Here is a 27,342-nt window from a genome sequence, read left to right as displayed (position 1 = left end):
CTTCCCTACAACCTTGGTTTTAATTGCTAATTGCACAACAGTTTACTTGTGCATTCTTCATACACATAGAAAAGCCTCTGCCAAAACAAGTACTCCTAAAATAAAGCAGCTGGGTTAACTGAGGCAGACTGCAAGATCTTTGAGAAATGAGGCTCATTAAGTACTTAACACTAGCGCAATGTAAGCCCTTCATTCAAAACTCAGAGCACAGATTTCCATTACTGACTGAAATAAAAGATCTAAGAGGCAGGGAAGAGAAGGGCGGAAATGCATTTGAACATTTCCATCTGCTTTTTCCTTCTTGGCATCATAAGCCTGCTAGCTACAGCTTGCAAGAGCTATTCCGCTGAGCTTTGATTTGATACCTGGCTTACATCTACACTAGCAGGTAAAACTGCCCTGCAGCAGCCCAAGTCTGCTCAGGTTACTCACTGCCCGTCACTCTGCTCATCGCAGCATTTTGCTTAGAAAAACACAGCAGGCCACAGTAACAGGCAGCTGCTTTCTATCGGGAAAGCCTTTTCCTCTGCTCTTCTCCAGCCTCGAATGAAACATGGAAAACCAACACAAAGAGCGTGGTGTCTCACCTATAGCTAGTGTAACAAACAACAAAGGAAATTCCAGAGTAGGGACAGGGTTCAAAGTTATTGCTATGGGTTTATTCTTTCAAAGGAATGTTGTAAATATTGTCTTTCTATTGAATTGCACAAATCAAGCCGGTAGTCTCTATCCTAGACCTCTTGCATTTTAGGAAATAATTCCAAAACCAAACTGGATTTAAGGTTAGAAAACCTCCCGTTTCTTCAGTAATTTAAGTAGCTCATATCCATTACTTAACCACAGAAAAAAGCAATAGCTGTTCTTTAAAAGCTGCAACACTGCCTTCACGCTAGTTTCTTGGCAAATCTTTTCCCCAGCCTGATCAGTAAAAACCAGATAAATACTCAGGGATGGTTCCCATATCCTAGCACTTCCCAACGTCTGCCTCAAATCCTAGATCTTTCCAAGTCAGTCAAAACAGATGCTGGTGTCACTAGTCACTATATTCCAGATTTTTAATTGCAAAGATCTCACCCAGCCCCCAACAGATTCACATTTTTCCTAAGAAGCATCCTTCCACGTTAATTTAACAAGAACAGCTACGCCTGCGTATTGTCAAGGTCAACTGAAAACTTAACAGACCTGTAATACCATAAATATTTCTTCTTGTCCTTGAATCCTGTGCATTTATTAAAATCTGTTAAATATTTGTGTTGTCTCACAATATGGTTTTCCCTACGTACTAACAATAAATCTGCCCGCATGGAGTTTCACTTTAGGGAAGAGCTTTACATCTCAGTTACAGTTGATATTCCCTAGAGCAAGAGACTCTGAGAACACTCCCTTCTGGTTGTTTTTCCCTTTAATAACAAATATATTGCAATATCCTTATCTTGCTACAATGTGCAAGCAAATTATACAGATCTCATTAAAAAAACACAGCATTATCCAAACAGAGGAATAGCCTACATTAGTGTAAAAAAGAGAATTATGTAACTATAGATTGTTATTTGTCTAAATTAGTGGCTATGTCTGCCCCGAACTTTCCACAATATCACAGCTTACCATACGGTTCGAGGACACTTCCAGATACAAAGAGACAACACCTGACCAGGACAGCGTATCACATGGACTTCACTGGGAAGCACAACTGGGAAGCACCAAACTACCACTGAAATCACTTACAACATTTTCTTTGTGCTCTGATAATGTAAGAAAAATACTGGAAGAAAAAAGTTGATTTGTCAAGCCCAACTGCATTTTTGCTTGATAAGTGTATTCCCAGCTGCAAAGTGGAGCCTTTCCAAAAGAGTCTGCCTTCTTAGGAAAACACGCAGCTGCTGAAAGCTCCCAATTTCATTTATGACTCCAGGATTCAAGATCTTGTCATTAAATCATCTCCCTCCCCCTCCATGCAAATAATCACCTTTTGAATCTGCGCAGGGGGTGTGGGGTGTGCAGGGAGCAACACTGATTTGATTTGTCCTGGTTTGGGAATGTGAGTGCGGATGAAGACCCAAGGTGCACAATCAGCATGAACAGGTTTAAGATTATTTATGTGATGGCTACAGTAAATTGACAACTCCACTTGATTATTGGCTGCTGCTGGGTAGAGGTTTTCATACAACTGCACCTAAGTATATAATGCTATTAAATGATCATACTTATTCACTTAGTTATCGATGTACTGCTTAAAGCTTATGTGGAGGCATTTTTATTACCATTAAATCCCAAGAAAGGAGTGTGACAGCAGACACCACTGTCAATATGACCCGAGGTAATAGACTTCCCTTCAGCCTTCCTGACACTAGAAACTGCCATTACCAGTGCATGCGTGACAGATCCCAACTTTGCCCATGAACAGAATGGCTAAAAAGCAGCGTAATTCAGAGTGAAAGCCACCTTCACATACACTGTTGTAATGTTTCGTGGTTATACACAGAGGCACCAAAAACCAAATAACAAAACTAAAAAAATCACACCCCCCCAAAAGGTCTTACTTTCAAGTTTAGATTTAGAATCACAGAATCAAAGAATCACCAGGTTGGAGAGGACCCACCAGATCATCAAGTCCAATCATTCCTAACACACCCTAAACCATGCCCCTAAGCACTTCATCCACCCGTACCTTAAACACCTCCAGGGAAGGTGACTCGACCACCTCCCTGGGCAGCCTCTGCCAGTGCCCAATGACTCTTTCCGTGAAAATTTTTCTTCTGATATCCAGTCTGAACCTCCCCTGGTGGAGCTTCAGGCCATTCCCCCTTGTCCTGCCCTCTGCCACTTGGGAGAAGAGGCCAGCTCCCTCCTCTCCACAACCTCCTTTCAGGTAGTTGTAGAGAGTAATAAGGTGTCCCCTCAGCCTCCTCTTCTCCAGGCTAAACAACTCCAGCTCTCTCAGCCACTCCTTGTAAGACTTGTTCTCCAGCCCCTTCACCAGCTTCATTGCTCTTCTCTGGACATGCTCCAGAGCCTCAACATCCTTCTTGTGGTGAGGGGCCCAGAAATGAACATAGTACGCAAGGTGCAGTCTCACCAGTGCCAAGTACAGAGGGAGAATAACATCCCTGGACCTGCTGGTCACACCGTTTCTGATACAAGCCAAGATGCCGTTGGCCTTCTTGGCCACCTGGGCACACTGCTGGCTCATGTTCATTCGGCTGTCAACCAACACCCCCAGGTCCTTCTCTTCCATGGAGCTTTCCAGCCACTCTTCCCCCAGTCTGTAGCACTGCATAGGGTTGTTGTGCCCCAAGTGCAGGACCTGGCATTTGGCCTTGTTAAACCTCATGCTTTTGGCCTCAGCCCAGCGGTCCAGCCTGTTCAGATCCCTTTGCAGAGCCTCCCTACCCTCCAGCAGATCGACACTTCCACCCAGCTTAGTGTCATCAGCAAACTTGCTAAGGGTGCACTCAATGCCTTCATCCAGGTCATTGATAAAGACATTGAACAGAGCTGGACCCAGTACTGAGCCCTGAGGAACTCCACTTGTGACTGGCCTCCAGCTGGAGTTAACTCCATTGACCACCACTCTCTGGGCCCGGCCATCCAACCAGTTTTCAACCCAGGAGAGTGTGCGCCTGTCCAGGCCAGAGGCTGACAGTTTCCGAAGCAGAATGCTGTGAGAAACTGTGTCAAAGGCTTTACTGAAGTCCAAGAAGACTACATCCACAGCCTTTTCCCCATCCAGTAGTCGAGTGATTTTGTCATAGAAGGCCTTCAGGTTAGTTTGGCAAGACCTGCCTTTTGTAAACCCATGTTGACTGGGCCTGATCACCCGGTTCTCTTGCACGTGCTTCATGATAGCACTCAAGATTACCTGTTCCATGACTTTCCCCGGCACTGAGGTGAGACTGACAGGCCTGTAGTTCCCCGGATCCTCCCTGCAACCCTTCTTGTAGATAGGCACAACATTAGCCAGCCTCCAGTCCAGTGGAATTTCCCCAGTCAGCCAGGACTGCTGGAAGATGATGGAAAGGGGTTTTGAAAGCACATCCGCCAGCTCCTTCAATACTCTTGGGTGGAACCCATCTGGCCCCATAGACTTATGGGTGTCTAGGTGGGCAAGCAAGTCTCTAACCGCCTCCTCTTGGATCATGGGAGCCTCATTCTGCCCCTCTAACTCCTGGGTTTGTACACAGAGGGAACAACTTTCCTTGCTATTAAAGACTGAGGCAAATAAGGCATTAAGTACTTGAGTCTTGTCCTTATCCCCTGTCAGTGTTGTTCCTTCTGCATCCAATAGGGACTGAATATTCTCCCTAGTCCTCCTTTTCTTGTTAATGTATTTGTAGAAAGATTTTTTATTATCTTTCACAGATTTAGCCAATTTGATTTCTAGTTGGGCCTTAGCCCTCTGATTTTTTCCCTGCAGTCATTTATTCACAGTCATTCCCCCTTCCTCCCCCCCCCAAAAAAAAAAAAAAAGCCTACAAAAGGTGGAAAGAAAAGAAGAAAAGCAGTAGAAACCTCAGTAAAGCTCGGTTTTGAGAAAGCATGGCTAAGCCAACAAGGACACACTGCTCTCTGGAAGCACCCACAGCTATAGGCAAGCATTCTTACACAAGTGCTCAAGTGCTCATTGCTTCCACGAATGTTTGAGAAACAAAGTTTACTGAAAGAGCACCCACACAAACGACAGCAAGGCTTCACTGGTATGAGTCCTCACAGGAGAAAAACAGTAATTCACACCAGAAATGCTTCCAACAGCCAGAAGTTTGGGTGTGGAAACAGCATTCAAACAAATATTCAGTAAGCTCTGAATAGCAAGTTCTGTACATCTGTCTGCGATTTCCAAGGAATGGTGGTAAATCCACCTAGAAAACAAACACCATGGCATTTTTGTAAACACATAACCAGACAGAGGAGGTAAGGATACAAATTTATCCAATTATTTATTCATCGCAGATGACACACTTGGTTCCACTTAGCACTCCCACAACTTCCATGTGCTTTGCAGCACTAAAACCAAAAGGAAAATTTGATCCTATGCCTTGGGAATGAAGTGTTTCAGCAGACCCAGCATCACACAAAAGGAAGAGCTTGCACTTGATAATCACACCTGCAGCACTTACTAAGGAAACAGCATTCCTCAGTAGAAAGGGGTAGTGGTAAATTTGGAACTAAACCCATGCTGACTACATATTTACTAAGGGTCAGGATTCTGAGCTACAGAATCCTTATTTCTTATCCTGGAATCCAGCATTTCTCCTCTGAGGAGATACTATGACCCAGAAGGAATTATCCCACCATTTCAACACCAAGTGGAAGACCAAAGCCTACTAGTCAGAAGAAACTGTTTTCTGCTGTCCAGCTTGTTTTATAGCATTTTGGAGAGACCCACATACCCTTGTCATGCTTATGGCCTACCCTTCAGCTATTTCACCAGCTACAGGACTTGGGACAGATGTACAATTGCCCCAGGTAAGAGTAAACCTGTAGAACAGCTGAAACAGTCACAGTTGAGACCAGATAAAACCCACGAGTTTGAGGTGTTGGAAGGCTCAATTCCTTGGACTTCTTTACGAATAACTGCCATAAAAACATTTAGCATGTAGACTGACAAAGTTTCCCAAAGCCACTTGAGCTCCATCACTCTCTTTTCAGCTTCTGTTCAGCCAATTAGAGAAACACTAGCTGACCCCTACTCTGAGAAAAAAATTATGCCTTTCCTTCCAGGCCTTCTGCTGTGTGGAGGAGAACAAGGTTCACAGCTGCAGCCTGCCAAGTACAGAAAGCAAGAGGGAGGTTCACTCAATCTGAGTAATTCCTCTGGCCTTCATCTCACTTTCCCTGGCCTTTCCTTGAAATATTCTTCAGACAGCCTTCCATCTGCTTTTGTTCTTTTCTAGAGGAACGAATAGTCAGCTCTTCCACAGTTAGCTATCTTGACTGCAAAACTGCTGTCCTACGTCACTGTCCAACTGCATGAGAAGTCCGGAGGCTACCTCTCCTACCCCAAGAGGTGAATCTTACAGAAAAAGAACCTTACAGTCCCAAACTGGTTCTTTTTAAAGTAAACACATATATACACACACAGGTGAAGACAGCTAAAATCTACTATAGCTATATTTTCTAAGAAGAAACAGAACCAATAAGCCTGCATTTGGAAAGATGTTCTTATCAAACCAAGATCTAGTGGTTAACTCTGTTGCTCTCCCTTTAGAGGAAGAGCTGGTGTCCTGGATTAGTATCAGGTATGTTTATAGCTCCCAAATGCTGTAAATACTCATCTAAGAAAGAATAAATAAAATATACTGCTATAAAAATCAGTTGGAACATGCTTAATAAGAATCAAAAGGCAGGCCAGTGCTCATACAAGACAGAGTTTAGGAAGGAAACACAAAGCCTTGATTTGTTTGTTGTTCTCAAATGCTCACAAAAGTTAAAATAAATCAAAAAACTTTAATACTGGATGTCTGAACTGAGTTATTTTAAAATAATTAGAACTTCAGAAAGCTTGAACCTTTGTAGGTCATGCCAGAAAAGCACACCTTTCAGCTTTATGCTCTGTGTGTGTTCTTAATGGGGTCTGCATATCAGCTACATTAATACAGGAGTACATATAATAACACACATGCTACATAGCATGAACACTCATTTTTATGTAGACCTAATATATTATCAGACTTCTAAAAACATTTTCAAACACATGAAATACCTTTGTTTCTGTTTTTAGTAGAAATCTGGAAAAAACAACACTTATTTTTATACAGCTACATGGCTTAAAGAACAGGTTAGAGAGAATCTACCAGTCTGATAAGTAGTCTGGTCTGAAGAGCACTTCAGTGGAATGTAGAAATGCACATTATTTGCATTAAAAAAAATTAATAACCATTACAGACTCTCAGTGGAGGTTCCTGGGTTCAGCCAGTGAAAGGGATTTTATAGCACCTGTCAAGCAGAAAGTATGCATCTAATAATGAATAAACGAAGCAGATAAAGCTACAAGAACTCAGCAGCACAGAAGGTGAACCAGGCTATGGTATTTCACAGCAAGTGTCGACAGAGGAGTGTGCTCAGGCTGAAATAAATGGGCACTGCAAAATCTGCAGATGCACCCACTGTCTGGGAGAAAACACATTTAGCAACTGAACATCATCTTGATGCATGAGGCAGCATGCTGGGCTTGGAAGATTTGATTTTATTTCCTCTTGTTTCGGTTACTCTACTGACCTTAAAAGTATAACATAATAATCTCTAAAATGTATATATCTACATGTAATATATTAGGCAATACATAACAAACTGGCTCTATAAGTCACAGACCTAACTACAGCATCAGTATGTGCAACATTGGTGGGAGGGGTGGTTATTAAACACACTTAAAAGCTCAACATTCATTTTACACATGAACTGTGCCTGCAGGAGAGGAAAAACATCAATATCTCCATTACAGATGCTTGAAAGCAACCTTACCACACCGTGGTACAGTGATAACTGCAAACCGCTAGGAATTTTTACCTCCATGTAATGCTAAAATCAGCTCAGGACAGATTTTCCATTACAGAGGAATTTAAAAAAAAAAAAATTAGAAAAGGAGTATCTTTCCTACAGCAGCAGCTTAACACTACTGCCAGAGGCTACTGTAACCCAGATACTAAATTTCCTCATGTCAAAGCATGCACAATGCCATAAGCATTAACCTGATGCCCAGTCCAACTGGCCTGGCTCCACCACACACTGACAGATCCACTAATCCTCAGGCTGTGCAAGAAACTCTGAACAGCATGATCCAATCCACTCCTCTTCCTGCAAGTGTGAGGTCCAAAAGCCACCTGGGAGTGCTCTATACTTAGACCACGAGAGATCACAGCTAAGAAACCAAAATAATGTTTTCATGATATCTTAAGTAGATACAGTTCAACATAACTGAACAGGTGGGTTATTCAGAAGGCCTAAAAATGTAACAGATAGGTGTTTAATGGATTTCCACCACCAAAGTTTAAACAATGTACCAAGACAAATTCTACCCCACCACATATTTTGTTTGTTCTTAGACAATGCCATCAGACTAGCCGCTGGTCAATTATGAAAACCTCTCTGCTCCCCAGGGGAGGGTCATCCAATATCCACAAATGTGAAGTTGACTACCTGACTTATTTAGTGTCCTTCAAGATACTAGGTGGTAAGAAAGAACTTGGACGGCTTCCCAAAGATCATCCGGAGCCTACATGTTTAAGGATTTTCTCAGCATATTTTATTATATTAACCCTCAATCCAGCGAACTGCACCTCAAGGCGAATGCAGAGGTTTAAACAGTTTTGGGGGGAGAGGGGAGCAAGGTCTATGCACTGTATGAAGTCTCTTGTGAATTTTAAAGCACTTCTGCAACAATCTGTATTTGCTACATTTACCACAAGGGTATTCCCGCAGAAACAAAACCTATGCAACCTGCAATACAACAACTTTTCTTTCAAAGGTAACTGCAATTGCATAAATAAATAAATAAGTAAACGGAAATAACACCTTTTACCATAAGATCTCAAATTACTTTACTGAGAACTAAAGCCCAGTGAGATTGATGCCGCATTAATAGTCCCTTTGCCTGGTCTATGGAAAATACGCTTCAAGAGAACACGAAAACACAAGAACAACTAAGGCAGCTTGCTTGATTCTCACCAGGCTTGACTGAGAGTCACATGTCTCTGACAGTTCTTCCTCTTCATGTTCCAGGAGAAGCTGCTATCACCACTTGAGAAACAGTGACAGAGGTGGAGAAAGTTATTCCTCTTCTTTTTGACAGTTCTGTCAGGCTGTATAGCCTCTTTTGCACAAGCTGAGTTTTTTTAGCAGTACTATCAATAAAATCTAAAAATTAGCAGATGAAGATGACTTCGGAAAACATTTCTGAGGCTGGCCCCTAACAGAATGCACACAGTGAAACAGCTGGTGAGAGCATGCAGTTCCTTGGATACAACTCCCTGACTCTTATTCTTCGGTGCACTGAAAGAAGCAGTACAGCCAGCGAATCCCTTCCTCCCATCACGTTCTGAAACGGAGCAGTGCCATGCAGATGCGGGCACCTGGCAAGAGAGAGGTCTAGCATTACTGAAGGAACTGTGCAAGCCGCTATCTTCTCCTTCAGTGCAGCACAACTTCTTCCAGCTCCCTGAAGTTGTGGCACATGAAGGTTACAGAAGAACGGCCACAAACTGTGAACTCGCAATACAGGGCTACTCCACAGCAAAGCATTCTTTGCAGCACATCTCAAGGTACGTGCATGATAGCATTCCTCCTCACACTACACTGTATTTACTCAGAGCCAGAGAGCATCAGCACCAGGCACTCCGGCTCCCAAGCAGGTGGCACCTGGGAAGGCAGAGGAAAAGAGGTACTTAGTGCTCTGCATCAAGCACAATTCACTAACTCCTTCCATGCAAACTTAATACTGCTCCTGGCACAAGGGACAGGCACCATAAGCACCAGAAAAATCGTATCCCAGAAAGCAGCAGAAGACTGAAGTGGCTAAAAGAGTAAAAAGGGAAGGCTGAGAAGCTCGCTTGCCAATGGTTCCTGCAACGATGTCAACATCCTGAAGGTCAACCTTAACTTCAAAAATTGCCTGCAATCATAGAACCCTTAAGATTGGAAAAGACCTATAAGATTAAGTCCAACTGTCAGCCCAACACCACCATGAATACTAAACCATGCCCCTAAGTGACATGCCTACACACTTTTTGAACGCCTCCAGCGATAGTGACTCCACCACTCCCCTGGGCAGCCTGTTCCAATGCTTCAACACTCTTTCAGTAAAGACATTTTTCCTAATATCCAATCCAAACTTCCCTTGGCACAATTTGAGGCCATTTCCTCTCATCGTATCACTTGTTACACGAAGGAAGATACCAACACCCACCTTATTGCAACCTCCTTTCATGTAGTTGTAGAGAGCAATAAGGTCTTCCCCCCATTCCCTCTGCCATTCGTCATAAAACTTGTGCTTCAGACCATCCACCAGCTTTGTTGCCCTTCTCTGGACATGCTCCAGCAACTCAATGTACAATGTCCTTCTTGTACTGAGGAGCCCAAAACTGAACACAGTATTTGAGGAGCAGTCTCACCAGTGCCAAGTCAAGTGGGATGATCACTTCCCTACTTTTGCTGGCCACACCGTTTCTGATACAAGCCAGGACGTTGTTGGCCTTCTTGAGCACCTGGGCTCATGTTCAGCCAGCAAAGTATTTTCTTTATGATGAAAGTAAACTGACCGTTCAAAAAGTAAAAACAACAGAAGGAATATTTCAAAATAAACAATGGAAGATAAAAATTGGGGAAAAAAAAAAAGAAAAAACTGAAAAAATAAAATGGAAGAATAATCTAATTTGGGTGGACTTAACCACTCACGCTGAACAAAGACCTACTAAAATTGCATTAAGGCTATATTATGACAAATTAGTACCACAAAAAAACATGCAGGATTTTAATTTCACACAATTTTACGCACATATAAACAACACCAGATCCATCTAACAGTGTTACACAAAATACTCTGAAAGGATAGCATTCCACTGGAAATACCACATGAAACCAACTCATCTTCAGGTCTGTATTTTTTGCTAAACGTTTTCAAAATATTTAACAGGGGAAAAAAAACTATTTAATAAATTCTTATTGTAAGCCTTAGGTTTAACAAATCTTCACCGGCTGAAAAAAAGTTACAGTTTAACCACGAGAGGGCAAAAAAAGCAACATGTTTTTAAGATCAGCACTAATCCTGCAGCCTCCTAAAATCTTTTTAATTTGAATACGCAACTTTTAAGAGTTGAGATCTGCACATCTTACCATTTTTAGTAGTATTCGGTGCAGGTAAAAAAAACAGCAACAGTTTATAATACAACATGCCTTCCTGCTCTATTAGGCCACTCCTAAAGGCTTTTATTGGCATTGGCTAAAGATTGAACATGCACTCTTCTCCAGATCACTCACTTTTCCAAGCTTTAGTTGGCATACCTATGTAGATGTCTAAGAAGAGTCAGCATTCAGCTTCCCCCGGAGTTTGCCTATGTGGTGTAGATAAGTGGGTAAACGGTAGGAAAGTGGCTATGAAATCCTCTGTGAGGAAAATAATGCAGATTATATTAGATACAGCTAAATTCCTCTACAGACAAATCTCTTGGAAGACGTCTTCCCAAAGCAAAAATTATAGAAATTGGGCAACGCAGCATTGTGTTCACAGACTAAACACTTTTAAAACTATTTTACAATAATTTAGACTGCTCTGGCACTATCACCATCAGCCCGTTGCACTCAAATTGCCATATTATGCCACAGTTCTTTACCTGTTATGTAGCTTTAGTTTTACTTTTTTTCAACTCAACAGCCTACCAGTACTTAGAGGGATGGAGAGAGCAATGGCAGAGATAAGCTGTGTCCATCCTATATCTTGCTTCCCCCCAGGGCAATCATAATTTGTGCAGTACCCGCTTGAGATGTTAGCAATATTTTTTTTTTCATCTAAAAAAGCATGCTTTGGCCAAGGTGGAAGGACCCTAAAGTCTAATTATACTAACAGCCCCATAAGGCTCAACATGAACCAAACTGCCTCCATGATGCAAATAACATAGATCTAACACAGATTTTGATGAAATCAGAGAAAACAAGGAAGCAGAGAATTTCACTAGCAGAATCAGCTACAATCCTGTACAGAGCAAAGAAGAAATATATGGCAGCCATTAATATTTATTAGCCTTGCAACATTATGTTCTGTCCATCATCCCTATATTTGAAGGCATATTAAGGTCTTTGGGGATGTTTGTATTATCTCTGTAAGGAATGGAAACAGAAGTGGAGGAATACACTGCTGGGAAAATGGGCATATAGGTGTAAGAGAAACAGTAAACTAAAAAGCAAAAGCAATTCCTAGCAGTAATTACACACAGGAAAGTTTCCAAGGACTTGCTGAAGCACAGAAGTTGGCAGAAGAGCAAAAAGGCAAAGGGAAAGGTAGGAAAGGGAGCATAAGATACCCATAGTGTATGCAACAAGTGTACTGACAAACTTCACAAAAATTGCAGGCATTCCAGCACCTTGAGATGAGAGACCAGAGAGCCCAAAGACTAAACACTGGACTTTTCTGACACTTGCAAGGTGCAAATGTGAACAGTGATGCAGTCAAGAAAATCACTTGTTATATTTAAAATACATTTTCCATGTTACACTTCTTAAAGTAATAATAATATAAACTACAAATTTTTTTTATTTGGAATATGAATAAGCTTACCACATTACTCATCAATGCATCAGCACCTAATAAAGCCAGTATTTCTGCAAATATTTGCTGGCAACTTTGTCAATGCCAAAAGTGAAGATCTTCAGTTAAAGCTGGCTACACTAGAAATCCAAACATCTGTATTGACCCGCCTTCACCGCCCCACATCTAAGGCTTCTCAAACTCTGCATTGGAGTACAAGCTCACATGCACAGATGCAAGGTGGCATCATTCATAAGCACCAGGCTCAAGTGATTCTTAAGAGATGAGCCTCTGAAAGGCTTCCCCTCTATCAACAGTTTTGTATGAATAGTTTCAGTCTTCCTAATGGCCTCGAATCCAGAGAGAATGAAGCCTTTTCATTCAAAGCTCAACCCTGAATAAACACACGGGTGCCCTGTCCCCCTATTCAGATCAGGGTCAACAGTTATTCACTTCCTCTAATCAGATCTGAGTAGAAACTGCTTTTCAGCAACCACCTCATTTCCCTCCCTCCAGGCCCCAAGAATAAGTAGGTACCTACAATTTAGTTCAAACCTTCAAAATTTCATTAAGCTCTACAAATGCAATGGTTTGACAAAGTTTTAGGTACAAGAGGCAGATGCTGCTCAATCAAAGAACTGAGGGTGTGTTCAGAGAAAGAAAGAGACATTACCTGAAATGCTTATTCCACAAAGACATGCCTTCGGCAAGCTTTTTTCAAGCACTCAGGAGCATAAAATGGAAATGGCTTGCTCCCAGTGACCTCAGCTTCCTAAGTCCTGGTTATAAGATTGCTTCCAGGCATCCCTGTCACACCACTGCCTGCCTCCCAGGCAGCACGCTGTAAACTCCCACTTTAATTGCAGAAAGGTGAAACACTTAAATCCAGTTATAAACCTACCTAAAAAGCATAGAAACAAACCCCCACCTGAAAAAGCAAAATAAAGGACAGAAACCCTGTGGGGAAAACAGGCCCAGGTACAGCTTCTCCCCTTCTGCTTTCCATGCTCACATCCACTCTTTCTGAAGCCCATCCCACCATCACTCAGATCTTCTACTGTACACAGGGATACAAATGCCACTTGCCAGCTAAGGGAACAACCTGCACAACGTCCAGCACCCACAAGCGTGGCCCACAATCCTCTTTTTTTTTTTTTTTTATAAAGGTTGCTTGTAAAGAAGATACAGACATAACCTGTCCAAGTAAGAGCTGCTCCCTGCTTGTTCATGGTTTCTATCTTGCAGGCACCTTTGCACTGGCCACTCGGGACACATGGATCCTTTTAACTTGTATTTGTTCAGAGGGGCGAAGGTTGTCAGGATTCACCTGCAAGGCCCTTTGAAGAGTGACAGCAATATAACAATCAGCAAGTACCATTTGGCTGAGGGAAGAAGCCTTCCTCTTTGCTAAACCCCTCCCTACTCATCACTCTCCCAGTCCCCATGAGACCAGACAAGCACCTCTCCCACACTCACCACCAGCGATGCAACTTCTCCAAACTCTGTACCAACTAGCAGGAACTTATGATTTTCATGTTAGCAAACCAAAACCACCTGCAGCTGTTTGGACCTTATTCTGCAACCCCAACACCCTAAAACAGGTAGCTCTTCCCTCACCCATCAGGTCACTTAATTTCGTTAGATCTGTTTCAGTAGTGTTAGGCAATCAGACTCCTGTTCTTACAATTACATTTCCATTATAATAGTCTGTCATCTTAAACGTTCACATAAGGGAAGCTATCATTAACAAAAAGATATCACTCGTGAGTTGCCACAGACTGCATGTTCCAGAAAGAGGGAGAGATGAGACAGGAACAAGGGCAGAAATCAGCCTGGGGACTCTGGTAGTAGTATGAAACACAGTTAGCAGCAGTTATATTTAAAGAATAATTCAACATCCTGGGCCTGTAATTACTTTACATAGAATTAAATTACCACCACCATGAGAAAATAAGTAAGCAGAACTGTAGGTAATCCGAAGTATTTTAATAATCAGACAAACCAGTGACGTTCACCAATTTTTCCACCACAACAATGGTTGAAGAGAGGGGCTCTCAGCAATAAAAAGTATTTTTCACAGCACGCTGTGTAAACTTTTACAATTATCAGCCCTCATGGCCTTTCTCAAGCTTACTGCATCCTCCACACCGTTTACAGTAAAGTAAACCACAGTCCCTGCATGCGAATTCTTTTCTTAGTGTAATTATCCTCAGGCAGACAAAACAAGCCATGAGAGAAGCGGGGCGGGGGGGAAAGCCGAATACGAACAAGGTTTTCACATTTATGCTGGTACACCAAATAACACATATTCTGTCCCCATCCAAGCCTTCTCTTTCTTGTAAAAAAAAATAAAAAAAGAGTCATTAGTAGAGAAGAGTGACTGAGAGAAGAAGTTGATCCCAATGCTCATTTTCTATTTTTTATTTCCAGCTCTTGGGAAATTATATCTATTATTCAGTCTTCTGCCAGCATTTATGCAGAGATTTCATAGATTTCATAGCAAATCCTTTTTTGGAAGGCTTCATTTCACTAATAGTGGTGGCAGGGAGTCAGACCCTCTAGAAACAAAAGTACATCAGCAAACTACTTGGGCACATTATACATTCAGCAAAAAAAATAGTGTGTGATAGTTTTTAATAAATATATGTTTTTTAAATGGGTTATGAAAACCTGACAGAAGGAAAGATTCCACGAACTATTTGGAGCCATACTGGATTCCTGCCTCCCACCAGTCCGTTTTCACTGATAGATGTTAGAGCTGTGAACAGAAAACTAGAAGCCACTAAGAGTGAGATAATGTTTACATTTCGCCCTTCGAGAACACAGATAACACATATGCGCGCAGGTGGGCACGAACATGCAAAGTACATGAGACAGAACAAAGGCAGGTACTTTCAGGGCACTGAAAGGTAAGTTTTCTTACCTTCCCCTAAATGTACCAGTTGCCCAGAGCTAAAGAAAGGGAGAGCAAGCAAGCTGCTCTTTCCATGTAGCGGTAGTACTATCCTTCCAAAGCAAGCAAATACACTGTAGTCTCAACATGCAAGAAATCTTCTGTTTCAACTAAGTGTCAAAGAAAACATACAACAATGGGGAGAGCTGCACTCAGACATAAAAGTGCCAGACCTGTTGAAAATCCACATTTTGCTTGGGTAGCCAGAGAAAAAGGACTGTTTCAGTTTGGTCAAAGGCCAATTTAATAAAGCGAGTAGATTAGATCTTTCCCTTAATACAAACAAACCTGAGGGAAAAGAGGCTCAGTTTATTCAAATTATTATTATGCTAAGAAGTGTGTCAACACCAATTTAAACACAAAACAGGGTTCTGTCTGTAATGGATGCTTTGGGTTCAGGACAGAGTAGAACTAAGGAAAGGGAAGAGGAAAACTGAAAGAGGAAAATTGTAAGAGGAAATTGAGGAAAGAAAAGCAATTCCCAACCCTACCAACACAAATAAAAAGGAAGCATTCCTCTCAGCTTGGTTAATGCCCCGATGGCCAGTTTCCCCTACTAGAAGTGGAAATACTTCAACAAATAGGATTTTAACATTTGCATGCAACATCACAGCATCAGAATGGTAAATCTCTAAATCCTCCCACTGGTTAAAAAGTAACATTATAGATTATGATATGACATAAACAAAGATTTCAGTAAAAACTGCACATAAATGAGCATTTTTTTTTTTAAACAGTTCCTGGTTTGGGATGATATACAGCTGCATGACTGGATTAATAAATTCTCTTTCCAGCAGTACTCTTACTATTTCCGTTTTCTGTAGCAATCTTACTTGCAACAGTTCAACTGTTTTCTAAAAGGCACCTTGTAAATGTATGAAAATACATTTTCACATACAAGTATTTATTATTATTCTACCTCACTTCATTTAGATTTCCTGACATGAGGGATGTACCGACACCTACTGCCTTTCATCTTTATAAACACATGCTTAAGATATATGTCATAACACTCGGTGTTCTGGGCAAAGAAGAGGAAACACCATTACTTTTAAAAGAAATGTCCATATTTAACATCACTATCACACACCAGCTGTCATGATATAACGTGTGAGATTGCAGACATTTTATGTAAAACTAACTTTGGACAACCCTGTAAGCTTCATGCTCTTAGTGATTTAATGCAAGCGCGTATTTTTAAAGGCAAGACATTTGCACCTAGATAGACAGAGAAACTCATCTCTATTTGAATAGAGCATCATAAATGGATCGTGACAAAAGATGAGCAATGGAAAACAAGTGCCAAAGCTTTCAATCCCAAAATAGTTTTGGCAGTGCAAAATAGTACTGCCTCTACCCAGAGACTGCCATCCTTATAGCTGAACAGGCACCGCGGCGCTCACACACTTTTCTCAACAGTCTCAGTTGTTCAAGGTCAGGTTGTTCAAGCAGCTATTCATAAGCCACACAAACAGTGCACAAGATAGTCACAATTACTACTTTAATTGAATTTGAGCCTTTATAAGTAAGTCTTTAGAAGCAGAACATGAAATATAAGACTATGCGCACAGAACAAATATAAACCTATTTGACAGGAGTCAACCAAACACTGTTTTAAAAGCCCATGGAAACATAAGTCGCGAAGGAAGTGACGATGACATACAAATTACTCACAGTGAATCCACATTACGCATACAGCACATGCTAAGGAGAGCCACCTGCCAAAGCAACTGTCCCAGTTCCAGAAGTAGCACTGTGATATTTTAACAAAGACAAAGCCAATGACCTGGAGGAACAGTGTTTGCAGAAATTCCTTAATAGAGTGCACACGGCCACTACATCACATCACACTACTCTAGGGCCTTAAGGTTAGGAAAACATTAATTACAAAAAAAAAAAGCCATCAACAAAGCAAAAAATCCAAGACTAGCTATAAAGAGAGCACAGTCATTTGCAGCAAGTAAGCAATGCCACTATGTACTTACCTTTAATGTCTAAAATAACATTATTTTGGAAAGGAAAACTAATCTCAAAGGCAACTAGACTGTAAGTATTCTATTAATAGTAAAGAAACAAAGAGTAAGAGGAATCTTGAGTTCTGCTCCGTCATGAAGCACTCCTGAAAACATCAGTATTTCATAATGAGCTGGTCAGACGTATTTAACAGATTGACTTTACCTTACACCTTCAACTTCTCAGTGATTGCTACCAATTACAACAAATCTGAGTGGAAGAAACTGCAATGGGAAATAGTCAGAAAACCACAACACAGCTACTTTTGTCTGGTTTTGGAGGAAAAAAGCAGCACCACAAACTGAAATTAAGAAGTCCAGTTTTATGGTAGGGTTTGTCTGTAGGTGATAATCTGATAATCACTGAGGCCTCTAGGTTGGAAAAAGAAACCCAAACAAAAAAAAAAACAAACAACAAGACAAGACACTGAAATCTCTCTGATGGATACAACATTCTGCCTGACCCCTTTTGGTGCAAAAAGGTGGGACTCTGAGAGGAGCGAGTAGGTGTAGAGTTTCTCTTCTCTTCCCAACTCCTTCCGCAACACAGACACACAGAAACCTGACACTGTTATCATTACAACCGAAACCTCTACATACCCATCAGCTTAAGCTGAAAGTAGAGAGAAGGTCAGAAGTTGTCAGTGTGAGGAGGAACACAGCAGCTTCCTCAGCATGATGCCTGAAGCCTTGTCCTCGTAAGAAATTAGGTTTAAACAAAACGATCCCACAAAACCAAAGCAACCATCAACCCAATTACAAAACAGTGTCGTTATTTATTTTAAACCAGTGAGACTACCATTGTGAGAAACGTGGGTCTACTCCAGCAGTGCTCTCAGTCAGAGACACACGGAGCCAGCTAGGGCAGCTTGCCTCAGGGCTGCTAGAGTTCTTCACCATGAGTGGTGAGACACTGGCGCAAGTTGTCCAGGGAAGCTGTGGCTGCCCCATCCCTGGAGGTATTCAAGGCCAGGTTGGTGGGGTCTTGGGCAGCCTTATCTAGTGGAATGTCCCTGCCCGTGGCAAGGAGGGTGGAACTAGATGATCTTTAAGGTTCCTTCCAACCTAAATGATCCTATGATTATATGACTTTATTTTCCCAGCTGAGCCTATCCCACCAACCCAACTCCCTTGCTTGACCTTGGATCTCACCACAGCCTGGCAGTGATCACCAGAGCACGGCTACCCCTAGTTACCACCCCAGTCCTGCTCTGCTCACCTCACTGGCACACAGTGGGCCTCCACCCTGTTAGGGAGCCCCACAACACTTGTCCTCCTCACCTCAGCTCCTCCTTGGCAGCCTGTTGTCATTCAATGTTTCATCTATGCCTAGGTGTTTCCTCCCCCTCCCTAATGGCAGCTTTGCTGTACTAGAAGAAGCGATGGGGGTTGGCTCTAATTGCTAAAGGACTGATCTTCTGCCAGCTCAAGTTAGTTATTGGCTTTTCAGAGCTGGACACCAGTTTGCTGCCTGTACACGTGAGACCTGGCACCAGCAGACCAGGAGCAGTTGAGCACCTCATCATGTTTACTCATTTGCGTTATGACCAACTGAAGAACTAAGCTACTGCAAATTGAGATTACTGAGGCAGCAAGCTCATTGTGCAGACTGAAAAAAATACCAGTCTCACATCAAAACCCAGCCATAATTTCCAAACTCTGGCACCCAGAGTGGAGATCCTACAGCACTGTACAGGAAGCATGGACTTTACCCACAAATTTCACCACTTCAACACAGGGACTTTATTTCAAGCAACACAAAGATTTTGCACTGTTTTTATTTTAGTTCTAGACTCCAATTTCAATTGGAATTATCAGAGGAATTTCCTAGAGCAGAGTCACTTAAGTGGATGCTTATATCCATATTCTAGTACCCTGCACCCTGAATACGCTGTGAACAGGGCCAGAGGTCAAGTGTTTCTATAGTCATCTGCAAAATGCAGTTATTTTCAGACAATCTCTCTTTCTCAAAGTGGTACTGAATTTGCTGGATATTCCTAGGAAGGAGGCATGAGAGATCATTTAATTAGCAGAGGTTTGGGTGCCAAGGCTCAGTGCCAATCTCGGCAATTATCCTCCTCTAACACCTTGAGCATATTCCACCATGGCTCTGGGGTTAGCTAGACTGAGAGCAACAGGCATTTTCTACTTATTAAGGGCTCGACCTAATGCATGTTACCTAATCTGCTTGTAAACACGCAACTACTAATAAAATTTAAACCAAAAATCTCAAAATAATTTATTGCCGCATATGCACTCAAGAGACCACGTTCAGAAGATTAACGTTTCAAAACTATGCTCTCAGGAGTCAAGGAGCTCTTGCATGAAGGTTGCCCATGGAATCACATTTGAGCCCTCTGGTGCATGCACTTAAGGATACAGTTTTTAATTACTGCATTGCTTTTACTGAACACTTCATTCAGTTTGATATGCCCAAACAAAGTATAACAATTCAGTATTGAACCTGTCCTGGTCTGTTAAGTCCCAGCCTGGAGTACAAAAATTCTTAATTTTGTTGGCAGCTTTCCTGTAGTGTTTAGCATTAAGCACCTGCATATTTCTGAAGCACGGTTATTTATTTTCAGCATCATTCTTTTGAGAAGAAGAGGGTCTAAGTCCTCTACTTCACAGGTAAAGTGAGACTGTGTGGACACAGTAAGGCCAAACGTTCTCTAATAATTTGAGGCACTAGCTTAAGGTGTCACTGATGTCTTTTTTTTTTTTCCAAAGTACACTTCATTTCAGAGAATTTTGCATACTCATAAGGAACCACAGATTTCATTGGCCTCTACCACGGCAGAAAACACTCTGCACTTCTGCAAAGAAAAAAACCAAAAACCACGTAAAGTAAGAATATATGTATGTAATTAGAGAAACACTGTAAAAATTGTCATTAGTGAATTGTACAGCTTCACACAGGGCAGTTTTCTTCAGTGGCAGAATCAAACACAAAATCCAACACCAGCAGTCAATACTCAGTTTCTCTAACCATGATATCATTCTCTTTTTTTTTCCCCCAATATAAATCATCTACACATTCGCATCAAAGAACAAATAGTTCTACCTGACAACATCCCTGTCAGCAATTCACTCCCTTGAAAGACTTAAGCTTTCTTAAGTCTTGTGCACTGAAGACAACATGCATGCACACAAGAAGTGTTCACTAACTTGTGAACACCTTAAAGAGCCTCCCTCCCTTTCTGTACCTTTTCAGTCTTAAAAGGTTAAGGTCCCCCACGTGAGAGCTTAGGAGATTAAAGATAGAAAAAACATCCAAGTCATCATATTTAGACATTTTACTGCCGAGTAGTAGATCCCTCAGACTTCACTAACAATTCAAAGCTTGATATTCTTTTGGTCCCATCAGATCACAACAGTATTTCAGTATTTCCACAATGTATTTCAGTATTGGTAACAGTAATGATTCTGTGCAAGTCAAAAAGTCAATCAAGTGTTACTGCTTCAGTGAAACTGTCAGCCTTCCCTATAAACATGGCTTTTAAATAAACAATCAAATCAACATTCACATACTCAACCTATTTCTAGAACAAAAACAGAAACTGTAAACCCAGGAGCTACATGTCACATGGGCAGATATTATGCAGAAAATATTTCAAATTCCTTAAATAGCTGCCTTTTGCTGAAAAATACACCATTATCAACTCTCTTACTGCCCAGGAAAAAAGCAATAGACACTTGACTAAAGTAATTCAGGAACCAGTTGCAATTTTTAAAGACAAAACAGAGTATCCGATAGCTGTAACAACAGTTTTGGCAAGGAAACTTTCAAATATGCAATAGCATTTTTACTGACACAAAGACCATATCTCAAATATCTTGCAAAACATTATAGCAGCACTGTAGTTATTTGTGTTTGTGACTAATTTTCCCAGCAAAGAAGTATCAAAAGAACGAAGAAAAAGTTCCATCTCTTTTTGCCTACTGAAGTATGCAAGCACACCAGCCCATTACCATAGCTTGCTTCTTATCAAGAGAGGCCAGCAAAACAATTCTTGAGAAAACAGGAAAGCATACTTGAGTGAGATTAATTTGTCACTTTCCTCCACTACAGTTTTAGGAATTACAATGGAAGATCCCACATATTCAGCATTTCTTTTAGAATGCAATGTGTGACTTAACAGAGCATACTAGAAAGTTCAAACAGTCATTTGAGCTCAAAAATGACAAGTTTTACTCATCCTCTTCACTGCATAACAACTTCAGAAGATTCTCAAAATGTTTAGTAATTCTACCTGCTTCATTTTGCATTTCTTGTCCACTCAAAATTCCTACATATGTAAAAGGGAAACCCAACCAGGAAAGGCAGCAAACTATTTTAAAACAGGTTCTAGTGATAGCTTCCTTTAGCAGGAGTCCACAACATAATATCCTAAACTCTGAAGAATAACTCAGTGAATAAACATGTGAGTACACGTACATGCCTGCATATCAACTTGCTGTGCAGGCTAGCAAGCAAGTGGGAAAATAAGCGATACAAGTTTCTTATGGCATACAAAGTTCAAAGAATCCTTCCAGAGAAGAACTAATGCCTTCTAAGAAGATACTGACTTTTCCTTCACTTATATTACCAGAGTCATTCTATCATACTTACCAGTATTTTGTTATCCACTTTATCTCCCTTGGTTTCCAGCTTTACTCTCTTCTTGACCGAAATTTTGATTTTCCTCCCAATAACATCTCTGACGCTTTCTGAAATAAAAGAAAATACCTTAAATTAAGTACCCTCAGTGTCCACATGGGAAGGAAATAGACACCACTGTCAAGTTTTCAGCGAGACTCAGAGCGACGTTGTTCAATCATTTGCACTCATGGAAGTCTCATGCACAAGCACCAGTCCTAAACATAACCTAACACAAGTACAACTTTTCTAAGCGTGTCATTAATTGTACACTGTGATAGGGTTATTGATTCCATACACCACGTTTCCAAACATAATTTGATACTTCTTTACTCACACATCAAAAACATTCCCAAGACAAGTCCCAGCACTGCTTAGCTCTACCGTGCGAAACTACAACAAATTCCCCACCTCTATCATTTGTACCTGAAAGCTTGCTAAAGCCAATTAGCTTCTTGCACTGCAAAAAATTCAGCCCGTGGTTAATATCAGGGAGGCTAAATGGGTCAGGTAATGGAAAAGCCACTGTTCATACATTTTGTACTCTGTGCATTTAGGTTGCAAAGCAAATCGAGCAGACTTGAGACACTAACACCTGACAGCTGGATGTTATGGAAGGCTACAACGGTCAGGGTCCAAGTCTCAATAACAACATAGCCACCTCACAGTGCCAGTCAACATCAAAGTTATATTAATTGCCATAATGCTCTAATACTCATATGCATACACATGCATACGTAGCCAAGTACCAAATGAACCTGCCTCTCCTCTAAAGGTTTGCAGCCTGGCCTGAAAGAAAAGCCTACACAGAGAACCCAGTCAGAAGGTTTATACAACTACTGACACTGATGTGACTGGGAGATAAACAGAGGAGTTCATCTAGAAGAGCCAATTTGGAACCTTCTGTAAATTTCACTCCCCAGCCTCCACAGACAAGGAAGGGGAAAGAAATCTTTTAAACACATTAATCTATTTCCAGCACTACAACTGGCATCTGTAAAAGGCAAATCTCCACCTTCCCCATACACACTTTGCCCTCATGCACGCTAAAGTTTAAAGGCTAAAATTGAAGATAATGGCTCTTCCTAAGGCTTGTAATTATGGCATTCTGTACAGCACTTTTCTGCACCATTTTCATCCAGTAGCCAGCATGCATTAGCGCAAACAACACACCATTTATTAAGCCCAGAGGTTTAGCGCAGGCCACAGCGTTCTGCCTGCAGGGCAGGAGGGTGTGCAAGTCAGAAACGCGCCTGGACAGAGGAGCAACTCTCCACTAGAAAGAGCTCCTTCTGCAGAATCGGCATGTTTTCCCCAGGAATTTTAATTTTCCTATAAGGAAACAAAAGTTCCTCGGTAGCAGCGGCTTGCCCAGCGAGAAGCCTGCCCCAAGCCCCGGCAGCCCCATGGCAGCCAGCCAACGTGGCCGCCTTCCCAAGCAACTGCTTGGTCAGAAGCCAGGCTGCAAGCTCCTGGAGCAGCCCAGGTAAGCAAAGCTCGGGGGAAAGTCCAGCCCCGTCCTCCCAATGCAAACGGTTTTCCCAAGGCTTCTCCTCCCACGGGCAATGCCCGAGTCTGGCCTTTCCATTCCTGCTTGGGAAACCAAAAGCAAGCTGACCACACAGTCTTTTTGATCAAGTTTCGCCTCCTTGCAGAATGAAAGTTATTGCTGCTGTCTCTGCTACTTTACTTGCACCCCAGCCTTTGCCTTTTGGTTTCTCCTCTCCCACAAACAGTTCCAAGTGCCTCTTTCTAGAAATGAGCTTCCCTCCTGAGGTGCTGGTGTGGGGGAGACCTGCTTCCCTTCCCTGTCCCACACAGCAGCAGTGGTAGCGACTGCAACACCTCACCTCCAGCACTCACACTTCAACAAGTGATAGGGAGAGAAAGGGCCCAGCACTGGAGACTCTGCAAAGCATCGGGATGTCACCTCCTTCCAAGGCTTTACCTGCCTGAAAGAGCTAGCAACACTTCTTCGAAGAGTTAAGATACAGATTTCATAGGTATTCCCTGTGTGACTGATGACACTTCCTAACACACTGGGCGGTGAGTGGCCTTGCAAAGTAGTTTCTTAGACTCGCAAGACAGAAGCGTAACGTTAAGCCTCATATTTTACAGTGCTCATCAGTTTCTAGTGCTGGAGACTTCAGACACCTGCACCTCAGAAGAGTGGATTCAGGTAAACCAACAGTAGGAGAGGGGGTTTTGAAGTCTGTGACTTATGAGACCTGACAAAGGTCACATAGGAAGTGAGTAACAGAACAAAAAAAAAATGCAGCTCAAACACTCCTACACCCAGCTTAATCTCCACATTCCCATCACTAAGCGTTAAGGCATATCCTTTCATCCTGGGTCTCAAAACATACGGTCGCTACAAAAAGTCTATATAAAAGGTTAAATTTTAACATACGGGCTCTAAAATACTGGTAGAAATCAAACCAACCCACATGAACAGATCCACATGCCTCAGAAGAGCCCTTGACAAAGCAAGCTGGGTGGGTGCAGGACACCAGGACTGGGGAGTAATTCTTAAAACTATCCAAAGACACAAGATGATGGGATGCATGAAGATGCTTGGCTTTGCCCTTTCCTCTGATATGTACAGCACCTCACTTATGAAATATCGGAGTACAGTGGAGATCCACAGTTAGTTCTACATATTTAGCACTTAAAACACACCTGACGATTTTAAAAAGGAAAAAGTTCAGGGTTTTGACCATGGCTAGTCCTAGAGCGCTTCCCAGCTCATCACTTCTTAGCAGCAAGCTATGGACATTAAGTTAGCAACCCCACGGCTTGCACATTAAAAGCTTTTGCAAAACAGAGCTATTTTGTCTATAAAGAAAAATATTCTGCAACATCAGCAATTTCACATGCAGAATTTTACCAATATTTTATAAATGTTAAAACCAGTTCCCACCAATAGCACTGACTATTGATCAAATTGAAAGAAATGTCACAAGGTAAATGAACCAGGTATGGTCTGAAGGACTGCATTCAATTCAACATGTATCTCATTGCTTGATAAATTTATGTTCCCAGCTGCCATTAAGATAACACTTCAAATTATTCTATTGTTGGTGAAATCTTTGGATCTCTCTTCAACAGGCAAAAGTGCAACTAAAACCAAAGGAGGTTTAGCTTTTGGAAGGTGGCTTGGGACCAGGCCCAGAGCAGCAGACCTGTTACCCCTGAATCACAAAATAATTTAGGTTGGAAAAGACTTTTAAGATCATCGAGTCCAACCATAAAGCTAACATTGCCATGTCCATCATTAAACCATGTCCCTAAGCACCATATCTACACATTTTTAAACATCTCCAGGGATGGTGACTCCATCTCTTCCCCTGGTTAAGCACACAGCATACTGCAGGGAAAGACAAGAATCTGACAAAAACACCTCCCTCCTCCATGGAATGAAGGTGTCGTTAGAACTAAGGAGGATGCGAAAAGAAAAGGGGGAAAAAACGCTTGTTTACAAAGGCTTTTAGTGATAGGACAAGGGGCATGGGTATAAATTGGAGAGGGACAGATTTAGACTAGACATAAGGAAGAATTTCTTCACTGTGAGAGTGGTGAGACACTGGCACAGGTTGCCCAGGGGAGCTGTGGATGCCCCATCCCTGGGGGTATTCAAGGCCAGGTTGGACGGGACCTTGGGCAGCCTGGTCCGGTGGGAGGTGTCCCTGCCCATGGCAAGAGGGTTGGAACTGGATGGGCTTTAAGATCCCTTCCAACCCAAACTATTCTATGATTCTATGAAAAAAGAATGCCAAACATGTAGAAGGATGTGAGAACTCTTGAACACCACAGCTACCAACGCGCCGTGTGAACGATCCATTTATCGAAAGCTCCCCAAACAGCACTGAGAGCATTTTCGGGAACCTGTCCATCACCACGCAGCACAGGGGTTTCCATGTGGGTGGCCATAAAACTTTAATTACAGATGCCCTGGTTCTCTCCTACGTGCATAGCAAAACACCTCAAGCAAGTCAAAGCCCCGAAGCAAGACGAGATGCGGCGCCCGGTGCTCAAGCCCGTGCGCTCAGGCTGATGCGCAGAGAGGGCGGTGCGGGGGTCGCGGTGCGGGGGAACACACGCAGACCCCGCAGACCCCCCCCAAGACCCCCCGGACGGGCACACCGGGCCAAGGGCCGCCTGTCACAGGGCCGGGAGGACCCGGGGACCGGTCCAGCCCCTGCCCGCAGCTCCCCCCCCGCACGCAGCAGCGGGGACAAGCGCTGCCTCGCCGCCCCCCACCGGCTCCTCGGGGTGTTCCCCAGCCCCCGAGGGGACCCCCCCCAGCCCTCTCGGCTCTTCTAGTCGAGCTCACAGCAGCAACACCGCCCTCCCCCATCGCTGCGGCTCCCCCGCAATCCTCTGCTCCCCCCCACCCCGCAACGCTGCATCCCGGGGTCGCGCCTCCAAACTTGCATCCCCCCCCCCACCTCGCCGCAACGCCTTCCCTTAGGACACACGTCGCCACCCCCCCTTCCCATGCCTTACCGATTAACTCTTTGGGGACGTCGGAGCTCTCCTCGGCCATGGCGGCGCTGCCCGGGGGTGCCCGGGATGCTTTCGCGGCGCTCCGACCCTCCGCCGGGGCTGGGCAGGAGGAGGAAGAGGAGGAGGAGAAAGGCCAGCCCTGCGCCTGGCTGTGGGAAGATGCGTGTGCGCGCTCTGCCTGCCGAGCGTGGACGGAGAAAAGGGGTTTCTCCCACGCCGCGGGGCTACGAGCCGCCCCCGGCTGCCGGCGCGGCGAGGACGGGCATTTCCAGCGGGGGAGCGGCTGGCAGGCTCGCAGCAGCCCCCGCTCCGGCTCCCCCCGCCCGGCACCGGCGGCAGAGGCTCGGGCGGGAGGAGGAGGACGAGGAGGAGGAGATGGAGGAGGTGCCCCCGCCCCGGAGGGCTGGCTGCTCACCTCGCGAGAGCCGCCGGGAGCCGCCCGCCCGCGCCCACCGAGCTGCCGCCGGGGGACGGGAGCATCACCCCCGCGGGGAGAGGAGAGGAGGGCGTCGGGATAGGGAACCCAGCGCTGCGGGACTGGCCCCTCCTCCTCCGCCGCCTCCTCCTCCGCCCGAGCGGCCCCCGGCGCTGCGGCGGGTCCGGAGGGCTGCGGGGGCCACCTGCTGGCTCAGCCCGCCCCGCGGCGCCCAGCGCCCCCCGCACCCCGCTCTTGCCTTCCCGCAGCATCGGGCTCGGCACCGCGGGAACTCCTCCCTGCGGGCATCCGGAGTGAGTGTGTGGTGTCGAAGGTGGTCGTCGCCAAGACGAGTCTTCGCCACCTGGAATAGGTTAACCGGAGCAGTCGTGGATGCCCCATCCCTGGAGGTGCTCAGGGACGGGTCGGAGGAGGCTTTGAGCAACCTGATCCAGCGGAAGGTATCCCTGCCCGTAGCAAGGGCGGGTGGAACTGGGTGATCTTTAAGAATCATAGGATACCACTTAGAGAGGGATCGCCAGGATCATCTGGCCCTACCTTTTCAGGTGGTATATATAAATATAT

General features: G+C 43.6%; 1 protein-coding gene across 5 annotated transcripts in view; it reads right to left on the bottom strand.

Moving 5' to 3' along the window:
• CARMIL1 (capping protein regulator and myosin 1 linker 1) overlaps positions 1 to 26,931 on the bottom strand; it is a 194,127-nt gene extending 167,196 nt beyond the window's left edge. For 2 of the 5 annotated variants that reach the window (XM_054057344.1, XM_054057346.1), the window contains exons 1-2: positions 26,343 to 26,931; positions 21,810 to 21,907 (exon numbers count right to left, since the gene is read on the bottom strand). In XM_054057344.1, the coding sequence (XP_053913319.1) occupies positions 21,810 to 21,907; positions 26,343 to 26,382 (138 nt within the window). In that variant the 5' untranslated portion in view covers positions 26,383 to 26,931. Of the gene's footprint in view, positions 1 to 21,809; positions 21,908 to 26,342 lie in introns of those variants that run through there. The other 3 variants (XM_054057347.1, XM_054057345.1, XM_054057348.1) reach the window with 3 other exon arrangements.
• Between the last annotated feature and the right edge of the window lie 411 nt (positions 26,932 to 27,342).

Source organism: Cuculus canorus, chromosome 2 (genome assembly GCF_017976375.1).
Source record: "Cuculus canorus isolate bCucCan1 chromosome 2, bCucCan1.pri, whole genome shotgun sequence".
Lineage (NCBI taxonomy): Eukaryota > Metazoa > Chordata > Aves > Cuculiformes > Cuculidae > Cuculus > Cuculus canorus.
Note: the sequence above shows the minus strand (reverse complement) of the source record. Positions and strands in the feature narration are given on the sequence as shown.